Consider the following 13,800-nt stretch of genomic DNA (forward strand, 5'->3'; position numbering starts at 1 on the left):
TCACCAAATAGCTGCGAATATTTTTCAGTAATATAGCAATCCACGTGATCCTTTAAAGGTTACACATAAATATCTTTTTCGTCCTCACCTTTTTAACTTAGTCCATATTTACATTCGGCAATTTGCCTTGCGGCAATTGTCAGTTTGTCGGTGAGCGAGGGTGTTGAGAGGCAAAGGGTTACCATATACCTCATCTCTCTCCCCATCAAACTTACAATTGCCGCAAGGAAAATTGCCTAATATAAATATGGACTTAATAAGCAAAGCTTCCATATTATTTTTATTTTATTCATTTAACTCCCTTTTTTAGTTATGGATTCTTAACTGCGATATTTGTGTTTTCACGCCGAAGGTTGTCACGGCGTAGGAGTTCTGCATGCTTTATTATTACACGCGACAGCGATATAAGGAAACATGTAATCATTTCGTAATGGAAAGTTTTGCACCCCACAACGAAGTCTAAATACCAAATTTCAGCCATGTAAACATATAATCATTTCGTAATGTCGTTGTTAACCTTCAACGTCGTACACCCATACAGCAGGACAAATTTGACTTTCGACTCGAATATTCTAAGGTTTATTCGTAAACTAAGGTGTTGTCTTGCCAAATGTTTGTCAACATTTCAAATACCATTTTTGTTGTATTAATTTCCAAGATAACAAACATACTTGGTCTACTAAGGCATATTTGGAAGTAGTTTTTCTTCGGTATTTGTTGCCACATGTCCCTGTGAGCATTCACTGAAACCAGAGTAGGTCTGTTGTGCGCTCTATGCTATGTTTGTCTGGGAAAAAGAAACTGGATCCAATTTTAAAATTTTAGGAATTCGGCGGACCATATAATTAAAAATGTGTCATGTATTTCGTGGAAACGAACATGAATAAGGTAGGCGGCAAAATGCAGCATTCTCTTACTCCATTTTTCAATTTAATCAGAACTATTGTTTATATTATCCTTCAAAATCGCCTCTGTGATGAATTACAATCATGGTATTCCTTCAATTATCGGTATTGAAACAAAATTTCCAACAGAATAATCGACCAACTGTTTGAATTTCAATAAGAAAGATTTTCTACCAAAAATACTGTCACGACACCCGTTTACCTTTACCCTACGAATGAAGTTCAATAACTTTGAAAATGACTATCAATTACTATTTGGTAAACAGGATCAGGAAATGGCACAGCTTGGATAGGTTGAGAAAACATTTCCATTTTATTATGTATTGCATTTTCCTTTACACTGCACTATGGGCCCATTGCATTGGGCAGGTTTCTGAGGCAAAAAGTATATTTTTCAAGTCATATATTTGAATAAAATAGTAACGGTATAAGATTCTTGACACTTTGGACCACTTAAAAACAGAGCTCCGATTTACTCGCGAGTGAAAATTTGGGGGAGGTTGTAAGTTTTTTTGAGTGTAATTTTTTTGGTGGGGTGGGACACTGTAAAGTTGCCAAAGACACTACATACCTAAAATGCAAGAATTGCATAATATCTTAGCTCGAATATATCGAAAAAAACTAGAAATGGGCGGAACTTGCCCCGCCTACTTTGGTTACTTTCCGATGTAAACTTTAACAAGTAAGAAAAGCGTTTTACACCCTCCACCACGAATTCCAAAAATTCCGAAAATTTGGAGATATCGTCCTATGGGGGCTATATGAGGGCGTTAACCTATACCGACAAATTTCAGGTGGAAAATTGTATACCCTTAACGAAGACTAACTACCAAATTTCAATCATTTCCGTGGGATATTGAGGTCACAACCTTCAAAATACCGAAAATCGGGAGGTATCGTCCTATGGGGACTATATAAACACGTGGACCTATGTAAATATTTTATGGTAGAAATGTTTCTTAGCCTCTGGAAACACAAAATACAAAGTTACAACCGATTCTGTGGTCAAATGGGACTAATACATTCAAAATATCGTAAAGTGACGCGTACTATATACGGGGTGTTATATGGGGGCTATACCAAAACGTGGGCCTATATAAACAAACTTTGGTAGAAATATTTTTTAGCCTCTGAAAACACATAATACCAAATTACAACCGATTCGGTGGTCAAATGGGACGAATATATTAAAAATTCCTTAAAACGACGACGCACAGTGTTGCCGCTTCCATACAAAAGTGGACAAAAATAGAAGGAGTTCACCTAGGCTGATGAATTTTTGCACAAGTACTTATAAGGGCATAGGAATGAAAAATTTCAACTTTGGTCCATATCGGTTCAGATTTGGATATAGCCCCCATATATATCTTTCCCCGATTTTGCTATAACTCGGTCAATTTTAATCGAATAGCCTTCAAATTTTATATGTGATATTTTCTTATGTCCTCGAGTAGTCTCACCGATTTTCGTAAAAGTCGGTTCATATTTGGATATAGCCCATATATATATCTTTCCCCGATTTTGCTATAAATCGCTCAATTTTTGATGAATAACCTTCAAATTTAACATGGGATGTTTCCTCTGGCCACTGTTCAGTTTTACCGATTTTGATTTGATTTCGCAAAAATCGGTACAGATTTGGATATAGCCTCCATATATATCTTTCACCGATTTTGCTATAAGTCGATCAATTTTTGAAACATACGAGGGCGGTTCGGAAACTTCTTAGCCCATCAATGAAAGAGAATAGTTAGTTTTTCAAAAATATTTTTATTTTTCAATATAATCTCCTGAAACTTCAATACACTTAGTCCAACGCTTTTCTAGCAATTCTATCCCTTGATTAAAATAGTTTTCCTCAAGGTCTTCAAAATAGTGGTTTACAACTGTAATTGCATCTTCATTTGAGGTAAAACGCTTGTCAGCAAGGAATTTCTTTTAGATTTGGGAACAAGTAAAAGTCACTGGGAGCTAAATCAGGAGAATAAGGTGGGTGGTCAAGCAACTCGTACTTTAATTCGTTGATTTTAGCCATTGTTAAAACACTCTTGTGCGCTGGTGCGTTGTCTTGATGAAAAATTATTTTTTTGTGTTGTAAGCCAGGAAGTTTTTCTCGTATTTGTACATTTAATTGATCCAAAAGGTTGCAATAGTACTCTGAATTTATTGTTTTACCCTTTTGCAGATAGTCAATCAATAAAATACCGTTGAAGTCCCAAAAAACCGTTGCCATAACCTTACCAGCCGATTGAATTGTTTTTGCCTTCTTTGGGGCACTTCCTCCAGCTTCAGTCCATTGTTTGGATTATTCTTTTGTCTCTGGAGTATAGTGGTGAATCCATGTCTCATCAACAGTTATGAAACGACGCTTAAAATCCATTTTATTTCGCTTAAATCGATCCAAACAAGCTTGAGAAATGTTCATTCTTATGCGTTTTTGATCGACTGTTAACAAATGCGGCACCCATCTTGCAGAAAGCTTTTTCATCTGTAGTTCTTCATGCAAAATTAAATGGACTCGATCATTTGAGATGCCCATGATATTAGCAATTTCACGCACTTTTATTCGTCGATCATTTAATACCATATCATGCACTTTGGCTACAATTTCTGTTGTTGTTGCTGTTTTTGGACGTCCACTACGTGGTTCATCTTCACTGCTTGTACGACCACGTTTAAATTTAGCAACACAATTTTTTACTGTTGCATATGAAGGAGCACTTTCACCTAACACATTCACCATATCATTATGAATGTCTTGTCCCGATAAAACTTTTTTATGTAAATATTTAATGACAGCAGGCATTTCTAATTTTTCCATTGTAAAAAAATTGCGGATGCGTCTTTTTTGAACACCTGTTTCTATATGAAGGAGTTGCCAGATCGAAACAAAATTTAACATGTGTTCACAACAGAGACTTTTTAACTTTTTTCTGTTTATACCGCGCTTTTTGTGCTAGGCTAAAAAGTTTCCGAAATGCCCTCGTAGATTACATCCTGTAATCTAACTCAAACATACCACATACCTCTGCCTAGTGTGTTTTTAATGGAAGATACGATGATTCACAAACAATCCGTATATAAGAACATAGTTAAGATGCTTGTTAGTCCAGACATAATTTTCTATCTAACGGTACGTGCGCGTATCCTAAAAAGTTTACAAGTCATAACCATGCCCAAGAAGAAGATTTTAACGAAATTTAATATGAAAGTGGAAATAGTTCTGAAAGGTAAGTACTAATTGTTTATAGTTAAAACAAGTAAGAAAGTATCAGTAATCTGACGGAGATATATCCTCAGCCTATGACCAAAAAAGAAGCAAACACAGTAATTATGTCGTATATAAAATATATTAATTTTGTATCACGAGTTTGCTTTAACGTGGAATCTGTAGGTATGGTAATGTAGGGCAAATCATTGAAATCATTTAGTAAGCAAACTTCTGATTCAGAGAGAAATCGAAACATTAAATTACGTAAAACTAAGTTTGGAATAATTTTTTGAAAATTATGAGTTATCTTGCAGACTATCCCACGATTAAATATGTGCAATAGGGTTATGACTTTTTTACAAGCTCATATCCCTGTATCATAGCGTGATGAGTTTTGCCATAAGATTACATAAAATCGTAATTATAAGGTGATTCGATGAAAAAACCTCACACACAAAATGATTTTAAAATTTGAATTTATAAAAATTATGGACAATTTTTTGAAGTCCCTGTAAGCATATATACAATTGAAAATAAACTTTAGAGTCACATGAGATAATTAAACTGACATAACATTAATTTCTCACTAATTTTCTTCAATTCTGAGAATCGTAAAAATGTCGTAAACGCTTTTATTTAAAGATATATATTTTTTAACAAAAAACAAAAAAAAATTAAAATTTTTTCAAAGTGGTTTGTGCATGACCTTTTTCAATATTTGAATGAAATAAACATTATTATAGTTATTAGTAGGCTTATATTTATTCATTCGTGCAACAAAAAATAATTTTTGAAATTTTTTTTTTCATTTCATACATTTTTTCAAAAAATTTTATTTTTAAAATCGATATGTGCGTGAACTTTTTTTATATTTCAATGAAATAAACGATAGCGTAGTGATTATTAGGCAAAAGTTCATTCATCCCTGCTACAGGAATTCATTTTTGATAAAAAATCTCGAAAAGTCATAACCCTAATGTGCAAGCAGGTTTTTTTGTGCTATTGGTCCATTATCCAAGGAAGCATGGACTTACTCCAGAAAAATTGTACCGTTATAATAGGGACCGTGAAAACAACCTTCTGCAAAAAATTTAAAATAGATCCGATACGGGTCTCAAATTGCACTATTCATAAATGTTGTGTGGGAGGCACCCTAACCCCAACCTGATACATGAATGGAAGAAGTAATATAATGTGCAAAGTTTTCACCGATCAGAAACTCCCTGCGAGAGTTATCTTGCGGATTTTCCATTTTAGATGGTGCCGTCCGGGATTCTTGGAGCTTTTAGGCCATTATCTCGGGAAGTATGGACTTACGCCCAAAATCAAGTGCATCGTTGTAAATGGGGCTGCAGGGACAGTCTGCTGAAAAAAATTTCAAAAGTATCCGAGAGGAGCTCTTAAGCTGAAAACTCATCCAACGTTTGAGTAAAGTTTTGTGTCATTTCTGGTAGCAGATTAAAGAAAAATTTAAACTTGGCAGCACTTTGTCTTGTACTCATCTACCAGAAATGACACAAAACTTTACTCAAACGTTGGATGTGTTTTCAGCTTTAATCATCACTTTTTTCCGAATTTTGTGTGTGCGGTACCCGAAGGAGTGGACCGATATTTCGATGAGGCACATTTTTGGTCGTATTAAAGTGTATACTCGTTAGCCTAAAGTCTGAGGGTATAAATATTACGATGTGCACACTATGGGCCAAGTCGGTCACTGCCTTCGAGAGTTATTGTGCCCACCATTTTAGCGAAAACTTTGGAACTTTTGTGAGGGAGGTACCAGAAGGAGTGGACCGATATGGCTAATCATGGAACTTACGAAAGAATGGACAAAATATTACGATGGTCAAATTTTGGACCGAGTCAGTTGATCCGTTCGAGAGTTATCATGCGCTCCAGCCAGCTTTCGGGTAATGTTCTGATGAAGTATCGACTTGCCCCTGAAAAATGTTGTACCATGCTAATAGGGGCAGCAAATAAAAGTTGTTGCAAAAAAATCAAACCGATTTGCGAGGAGGTCTTAAAAAGAATTTCATTACTTCTGAAAAAAATGGAAAGGAGGTCATATACGCCTTTACAACGGAGTCTTATGGGAAGTCCTAAGATATGGAAAATCCTACAACTTTTTATACCGCCTGTATCGTTGGGGACGTATTTTTAGATCACAACCTAATTGTTATAAATTTAACTGACAATCTGAGAAAATGGCTAAATAATGGATCCTTTAGCATGGTTCCACGTGGATGTAAAATATCATTCGACAATATCCTTATGTGTACCTTTTTTAAAAGAGATTGATAAGGTTGTGTCAAATATTCGTTAAAATGTAAAAACTTTATGAACTATTTAAGAATTCAAAACTTTTGGTACTTTCCCTGCTTCCTCCAGCATTAAAAAGATGGATTTCGCCAAGTTCGAGCAGATATTAATTTAGTGGATAGCGAAAGGCAATAGTCTAAGTTCCTCCCCCATTTTATTGAGGGTATAATTAAATTTGTCATTCCGTTTGTAACACATCGATATTCATCGGAGACCCTATAAAGATATATATTCTTGATCATGGAAAAATTCTATGTCGATATAACCATGTCCGTCCGTCTGTTCAAATCAAGATACAGCTCGTAATTTTTAAGATAGAGCTTTGTAATTTGGTATAGACGTTTCAACTACTCCTAGGATGTTTGGTTTTGCAATTGGGCTATATCGGTTCACGGTTTGGTATAGCTCCCATAGAACGGTACCACCCGATTTTCAGTATTTTGAAGCTTTTAGCCTCATTATCACACCGAAATGGCTCAAATTTGGTCTTTAGTCTTCGTTGTGGGTATAAAACTTCCCCCAGAAGTATGTCCGTACAGGTTTACGCCTTAATATAGCCCCAATAGAACCGTACCTCCCAGTTTTCGATGTTTTGAAAGTTGTTGGCACAATAACCCATCGAAATGGCTGAAATTTGGTATTTAGTCTTTGTTGGGGGTATTCAACTTTCCCCTCTAAATTTGGCAGTACATATATGTCCACGCCTTCATATAATTCCTATAGAATGGTACTTTGAAGTTTGTGGCCCCAACAACCCACCGAAATCGCTGAAATTTGGTATTCAGTCTACGTTGGAGGTAAAAACCTTTCCGATTGAAATTCGTATAGGTACACGTATCGATATAGCGCCCATGGAACGGTACCACCAGATTTTCGTAATTCGTAAGGTTGTGATGTCAATATACCACCGAAATGACTGAATTTTTGTATTAAGTCTTCCATGGAGTTATAAAATATTCCAGAAGAGAATTATAGGTATAGGTCGACGTTTTCCTATATCCCTCATAAAAGCGTAACTCTTGATTTTCGATATTTTGAAGGTTTTAGGCACATTATCTTACCGCAATATCGGAAATTTGGTATTTAGCCTTATTTCCGCCAGAAATTTGTCGGTATAGATCGACGTTGTGAGATAGCCCCCATAGAAAGGTACCTCTCGAATTTCTGTATTTTGAAAGTTGTGGCCTCAATATGCCGCCTATATGACTGAAATTTGGTATTCAGACTTCCATGGGTATAAAATATTGCAAAAGAGAATTATCAGTGTAAGTCCATGTCTTCAAATAGTCCCCATGGAAGCAAACTTCCTGATTGTAGGTATTTTGAAGGTTGTACCATCAATGTCCCATCGAAACGGATGAATGTATTTAGTCTCCGTCGGTGGTATACAACTTATCACCTGAACATTTCCGGTGGTGTTCCATGTAGTTAAATATGCCCCATAGAAGGGTCTCTCCCAATTTTCGGTATTTTGAAAGTTTTTGCCACATTATTCGACCTAAAAAACTGAATTTTAGTATTTAGTCTTCGCTAGAGTTAGAAAACTTTCCTCCAGAAATTTATCGGTACGTTTTATACAGCCTCCATAGAATGGTGCTCCCGATGTTCGTTATCTATCCAAATCCAGAATATCCAGGTTTAGGTCTGACCGGTATTGCCCAATTTCGCTTAATTCGGAAAATTGTAAATGTTGGGCCATGTTTTGGAAAGAACAACGATGACGCCCCATATGAGTTGTTTTGAAGGGAGTGTTATCGGTTGGGATATATGTACTAAAAGAAAGAGTTAAGTACTTTTCTTGAATAAAATTAAAGTAATTGTTTCTTTTCACTTCAATACAGTTCGAGGTGGAGGGTATACAAAGTACGACCCGGCCGAACTAAACGCCTTTCCTGTTTTTTTTTTTTTTTTTGAAAAATATTGGATTCATTTTGTTTTCAATCACACAAAATATTTTGCACTAACAGGAGTTTGGTAGTAATTCGAACGAATTTGAATTCGAATCGTGTTAGTGAAACCGGCCAATAATTTTCGATCTAACGGTTTTCTATCTAACGGGGGTTACAGTTCATTGCGTCGAAGAATTTCATAACTTCTCCACAAAAATGGAAAGGAGATCATTGACGCTTTAACAATGGAGGGAGTATGAGAGGCTTATGGGAAGTCCAAAGATCTGAAAATCGTAGAACTTTTGTCAAGTTTGTGAAATATTTACACAGAAAAGAATTTTTCAAAATTTCAAAAGCCGAGAGTTTGGGATGCTAGCCGAAAGTGGAGGTTCACTCAAAAAAAAAAAAAATAACGTAGAAGAAATTATGTGGCTAGGGAAGCCATAATTTAGGAAGCAACCAATTAATTAAACCATAGGCGTCATTTCTAACAAGGGTAATCTACGATAATAATATGACTGAACAAATTTCACCCAAAAACATTTTTGGAGAAAGTCCACATGAAGAATGTTTATCCTTTGAAGATGATTCAATAACGGAAAATACTGAGAAAACTTCCTTTGTCCATTTTCAGGGGGTCAGATATGTCATTATTAACGTGGGTACCTACCTTCCGGTCTAACCCTACGGTGCTCTTAACACCGGACGGAGACAATGTGTCCGCCAACACCCTCAACACCGAAGTGTGAGTACCAATTTGTTCCAACGCATTTGGTTGTGTTCACCCCCTTGGTTGGGGGCGGAGCCTATGTCACACTCCTGCCTTTCTGTGGGTCAGGCACCCGGTTGATAATGCAGCTCCACATTTGAGCCAAAGCTCTACCCGCGCGTTGGGTATAAACCACAGCCACCGTGATGCTCCCAAAAGGGACCTGCATAAAACTGCCAGGCTAGATCTTTGAGACCTATGGGGCTCCTGACACCCGCGGTACCAGAATATAGCCTCCGGTCAGGCTTCGTAGTATAAAAACTACTACCAGTTGAACACCAAATAATTCGGAAATGGGGACCCGCAGAATAAAGCTCCTGCGAACTGCGTAGCCAAAGAAAACTACTACCAGTTGGACTCAAAGAGTCCGGGACTGGTGGCCCACTGAATATAGGAAATAAGAATCCGGGACTGGTAACCCACAGAATAAAGCTCCTGCCAGCCTCGTAGCAAAATACTATCCGGGACTGGTAACCCACAAAATATAGCCTCTGCACAGCTTCGTAGTCAAAGACTACTACCAGTAAGACAAGTAGCCCAGGACTGGTGGCAGGGCCAAAATTTGGCTTTCGTAATATTTTGTCCAAACTTAGTTTTAGTTCGAAGATGGGTTATATCGGTCCACTACTTCCGGTACCTCCCCCACAAAAGTTCGAAAATGTTCGGAAAATTTGTGCGCACGATAACTCTTGAAGGGAGTAACCGATTTGGTCCATACTTTGCACATCGTGAAATGTGTACCAGACTTAGATAAGGTTTCAATATGGGCTCAATCGGTACATTCCTTCGCGTAGCTCCCACACAAAATTTCAGAAAAGATCAGTTTATGAGCTGCTCTCGAATCGCTTTAATTTTGTAACAACTTGTATGCACCGTCCTGCATACAACGGTATAAGTTTCATTAAGGGCAAGTCCATACTTCCTAAAAAAATAGCCTGAAAGTTTCAAAAAAAATCCCTATGACACCGTGGGTAGTGGTTAGAGCGCATGATAACTCTAGAACGGATTTGCCGATTCGGTCCACAATTTGGTCTTTGTAATATTTTGTGCAAACTTAGTTTATGTTCGAAGATAAGAGAGTGACCGATGTGGTGTATACTTTACACATCCCAATATATCTACCAAATATAGATCAGGTTCGAATATGGACTATATTCTCTCCATCGGGTAACTCCCACACAATTTCGGATAAGTTCACTTTAAAACCAGCTCTCGCATCACTTTGATTTTTGCTGAAGCAACATTCATTCGCTGCTTCAAATACAATGGTAAAAGATTTTTCAGGCGCAAGTCCATACATCCTGAGAAAACAGCCCGAAAGGTGTAGAAACCCCCTATGGCATCATTTGTAGTGGCTGGAGGGCACGAAAAACCCGATTTGGTCCAAAATTTGGCCTTCTTCATACTTTGTCCAAACTTACTTTCAGTTCGAAGATGGGCAATACCGGTTCCCAACTTAACTTCCGGTACTTGCCCCCAATGTTTAAAAAATTTCAGTAAAATTGTATACAGGATATTTCTTGAACGGGGCAACCATTTTGGACCAAACTTTGGATCTCCTAAAATTTGTTCAAATTTAGTTTAACTTCTAAAATGACCCATATCGGTCCTCTCCTTAGGGTACTTCCCCACAAGAGTTCAACATTTGTGTCAAAGTGTAGTTTAGGGTCTGTTCGAAGATCCTTTGGAAATGTATACTGATGCTGTTCGTTGGGGTCCTGTTTACAGCGATATTATGTTTTCTGTGGTCAAGTCAATGCTTCCTGACATACTGGTCCCAAAGACCCACTGAAATGACTATCGTGCGCGATATCTATCGAAAAGAAGTGACTCCTAAAATAATATCCACTTCCAATATGGACTATGTCAGTCCATTTCTTTAAGTACCTCCTTCGCAACACTTTTGAACTTTAATCCTAATCCACATATTTGTCGGTTCGTACGTCCATAATTTTGAAAACCCCCTAAATACATACGTTTATTTTGAGAAAAAAAGTGTTTCAATTTACACAGGCTGAGGGTATATCTCTATCGGCAAAGCCGACTGATACTTTTTTACTTGTTTTATTCATATTTTACATACATATGAGTGACCTTCAGGAAGATCGAATAAACATCTCAAGGACTTTTCTTATACCATATTTATTTTTATATTTGGAGCAACCGTCAAAGAGGCTACCCCATATCAAAACAACAAGTCAGATGACCTGCGTAACAGTTTGAACACATTTCGAGTGGTGGTTGGTTGTGGCGTTGGAGGCCAACATGCTCTGCAAAAAATATTACATAATTCAAAAAAGTACGTGCTGATAAACCGAACAAATAAGTTCATGTGGCGTATAAAGGAAGATGTAATACCAGTTGGTAGGTTCCCTTTTCCCCAACGAACCAACCAACTAATAACCGGTTGCTACGTTTTTTTGTGTGAAGTGCTGCTGACTGTCCAACTGACTGAATATGGTAATTGTATAATTGCATGGCCAAAGAAACGCGTACGCGTCTGTCTGTCCATTCAAAAATAATAAATAGACGCCGGATGGGTAGTTAATATGCATTAGAGGTAACGCTCTAACTATGTAAGCAATCAAAGCACCAAACATTTCACCTCAATGACGACGGGACATGTCCAATTGCAACAGTACAGTAGGTGCTGGTTGGTGCTTTTGGCTATGACCGATTATTATGATGATGATCACCAACATCACGATTGCCAAATAGGAAGCAGATGATGAAATGAATTGGGGTTAACCGAAATACAGCCAAAAACCCGCATTTACAGCAAAGTAAGCGGAAAGTCTTGAAACGGGAAATGACAATGATCATTGCGATTGTTGCCTTTAGGCAGCTGCTACCTAGCTGGTCGATAGAAGAAAAGTGAGAGTTTAACAAAGAAATCTGGTTTGGCCAAATCAACTGCAGATAGACCCCTTGGGCAGGATTTGAAAGAGCTGTGGAAGAAAAAAACGTTTAGCTAAAATAAAAAGAGAGTACACAATTTTTTTTTTTTTTTTTTAAATTAAATTAATTTTTTTATTAACTTTTAGCTAAAATAAAAAACAGTACACAAATGTTTTTTTTTAATTTTTTTAAATTAAATTAATTTTTTATTAACAATTTTTTTAACAAAAAAAAAATACATTAACAATTTCAACATGAGAGGAATCTGTGTGATATCCGCTTAAATAACAAAACAATGACAAAAATGAAGGAAAATGGAGGAAGAAAGAGAAGAAAGATAGTCAGGAAACGATGAGCGTTGTTGTTTAGAAAGCTAAATAAATTCCTTAGTTGCGACCAATTTGATCGACTTGAGACTGCAAGTTGTTGATGACTTCAGAGGGTACTTGATCGCCCAAAATTTCGAAGAGATTGATGCGTTGATTGCCGGGAATTTGTTCGTAGGCACCCAATTCAATACCTTCTTGGACATTTTGGATTTGGGCATCCTTGGGAATGAGGAAGGTTTGTTGGGCCTGACGGATGGCTTCGTTGGTGTAAGCAGCACCTTCACGTTGTTGGGGCATACCAGCAACCAAGGCCACCAGGGCGACAACGGAGAAACACACCAAGAAAGTTTTCATTTTGTTCGTCTTTGTTTTTTTGATCACTAAAATTTCAACACAAAAATATATTTTTATTATTATTTTTAAATATTGCACTGAGTTTTTTTTTATTTAAAACAACACAATATAGATTTTGATCGTTGGCCCCAACGATCTTACCTTAAGCACGTTCACAACGTTAATAATATCCAAATTGTGTGTTGAGCCAGTGTTTATAAACTTGGCTAACAACAAATTGAGTGATTTTCAGATAGTGCTCACATTCAAACAAAACTTTACGGAGAGCGAGAAGTCTCTCAAGCCAACTTCTCTCCTAAGTAACCTCTTCAAATTCCCATTCACAATTCAGGTCTCTTTATTTTATGGATCTACAATTTTTTGCAAATTGTCCGTTTTTTTTTCTTTTTCAAATTGAATGAATCTCTAAACCCATCTTCAATTCAAAACACGTTCTGTTATGTTTATTTTTTCTGTACGGTTTTCAACTTCTTCTTTCACTTCAGCCAACCACCAACCAAACCACAATGAAAGTGAATCTTTGATTAATTACGAATTGGAAAGATGTAACTATCCACAAATATGTTTTTTGTTGGGGGAAATAGGGGTGTATGGGAACTACTGCTTCATGGTTCAGTGACATGACGACCATCATTTGTGTTTCCATTTAAAATATCAATTTATATTTATTATCCGAAATGGCCACTTTTACTTATCATTAGTGGGACTTTCTTTATCCCAGGGGAGAAATTTTATATAAAACAAGTAAAAAAGTATCAGTCGGCTTTGCCGACAGAGATATACCCTCAGCCTGTGTATATTGAAACAAATTTTCCCAAAATACGTATGTATTTAGGGGGTTTTAAAAATTTTGGGCGTTTGAACAGAAATGTTGATTAGGATTAAAGATCAAAAGTTTTGCGGAGGAGATACTAAAAGGAATGGATCGACATTGACCGTTATGGAAGTGGATCTCCAGCCGCAACATATGGTGCCATAGGGGGTTTTTACACTCTTCGGTCTATTTGCTCAAGAAGTATGGACTTGCCCCTAAAAAAACTTTTACCATCGTAAATGAGGCAGCGAATGCTTGCTTCAACAAAAATCAAAGTGATTCGATATCAGGTCGTAAAGTGAACTTATCCGA

At 36.9% G+C, this 13,800-nt stretch overlaps 1 protein-coding gene across 1 annotated transcript; it reads right to left on the reverse strand.

Moving 5' to 3' along the window:
* Nucleotides 1-12,088: 12,088 nt before the first annotated feature.
* On the reverse strand, nucleotides 12,089-12,846 carry LOC141393287 (uncharacterized). Its single transcript, XM_073966275.1, has 2 exons — nucleotides 12,816-12,846; nucleotides 12,089-12,700 (listed from the first exon to the last, which is right to left on the reverse strand). The coding sequence occupies exon 2, from the start codon at nucleotides 12,672-12,674 to the stop codon at nucleotides 12,378-12,380; it is 297 nt and encodes a 98-aa protein (XP_073822376.1). The 5' UTR covers nucleotides 12,675-12,700; nucleotides 12,816-12,846; the 3' UTR covers nucleotides 12,089-12,377.
* Nucleotides 12,847-13,800: the final 954 nt, after the last annotated feature.

This window comes from Musca autumnalis, unplaced genomic scaffold (assembly GCF_047663935.1).
Source record: "Musca autumnalis isolate F117 unplaced genomic scaffold, ASM4766393v1 scaffold_2, whole genome shotgun sequence".
NCBI classification, from domain to species: domain Eukaryota; kingdom Metazoa; phylum Arthropoda; class Insecta; order Diptera; family Muscidae; genus Musca; species Musca autumnalis.

Bases quoted from the DNA above. Each gene is read 5' to 3' on its own strand.
- LOC141393287 (XM_073966275.1), bottom strand. From the start codon at position 12,674: ATGAAAACTTTCTTGGTGTGTTTCTCCGTTGTCGCCCTGGTGGCCTTG.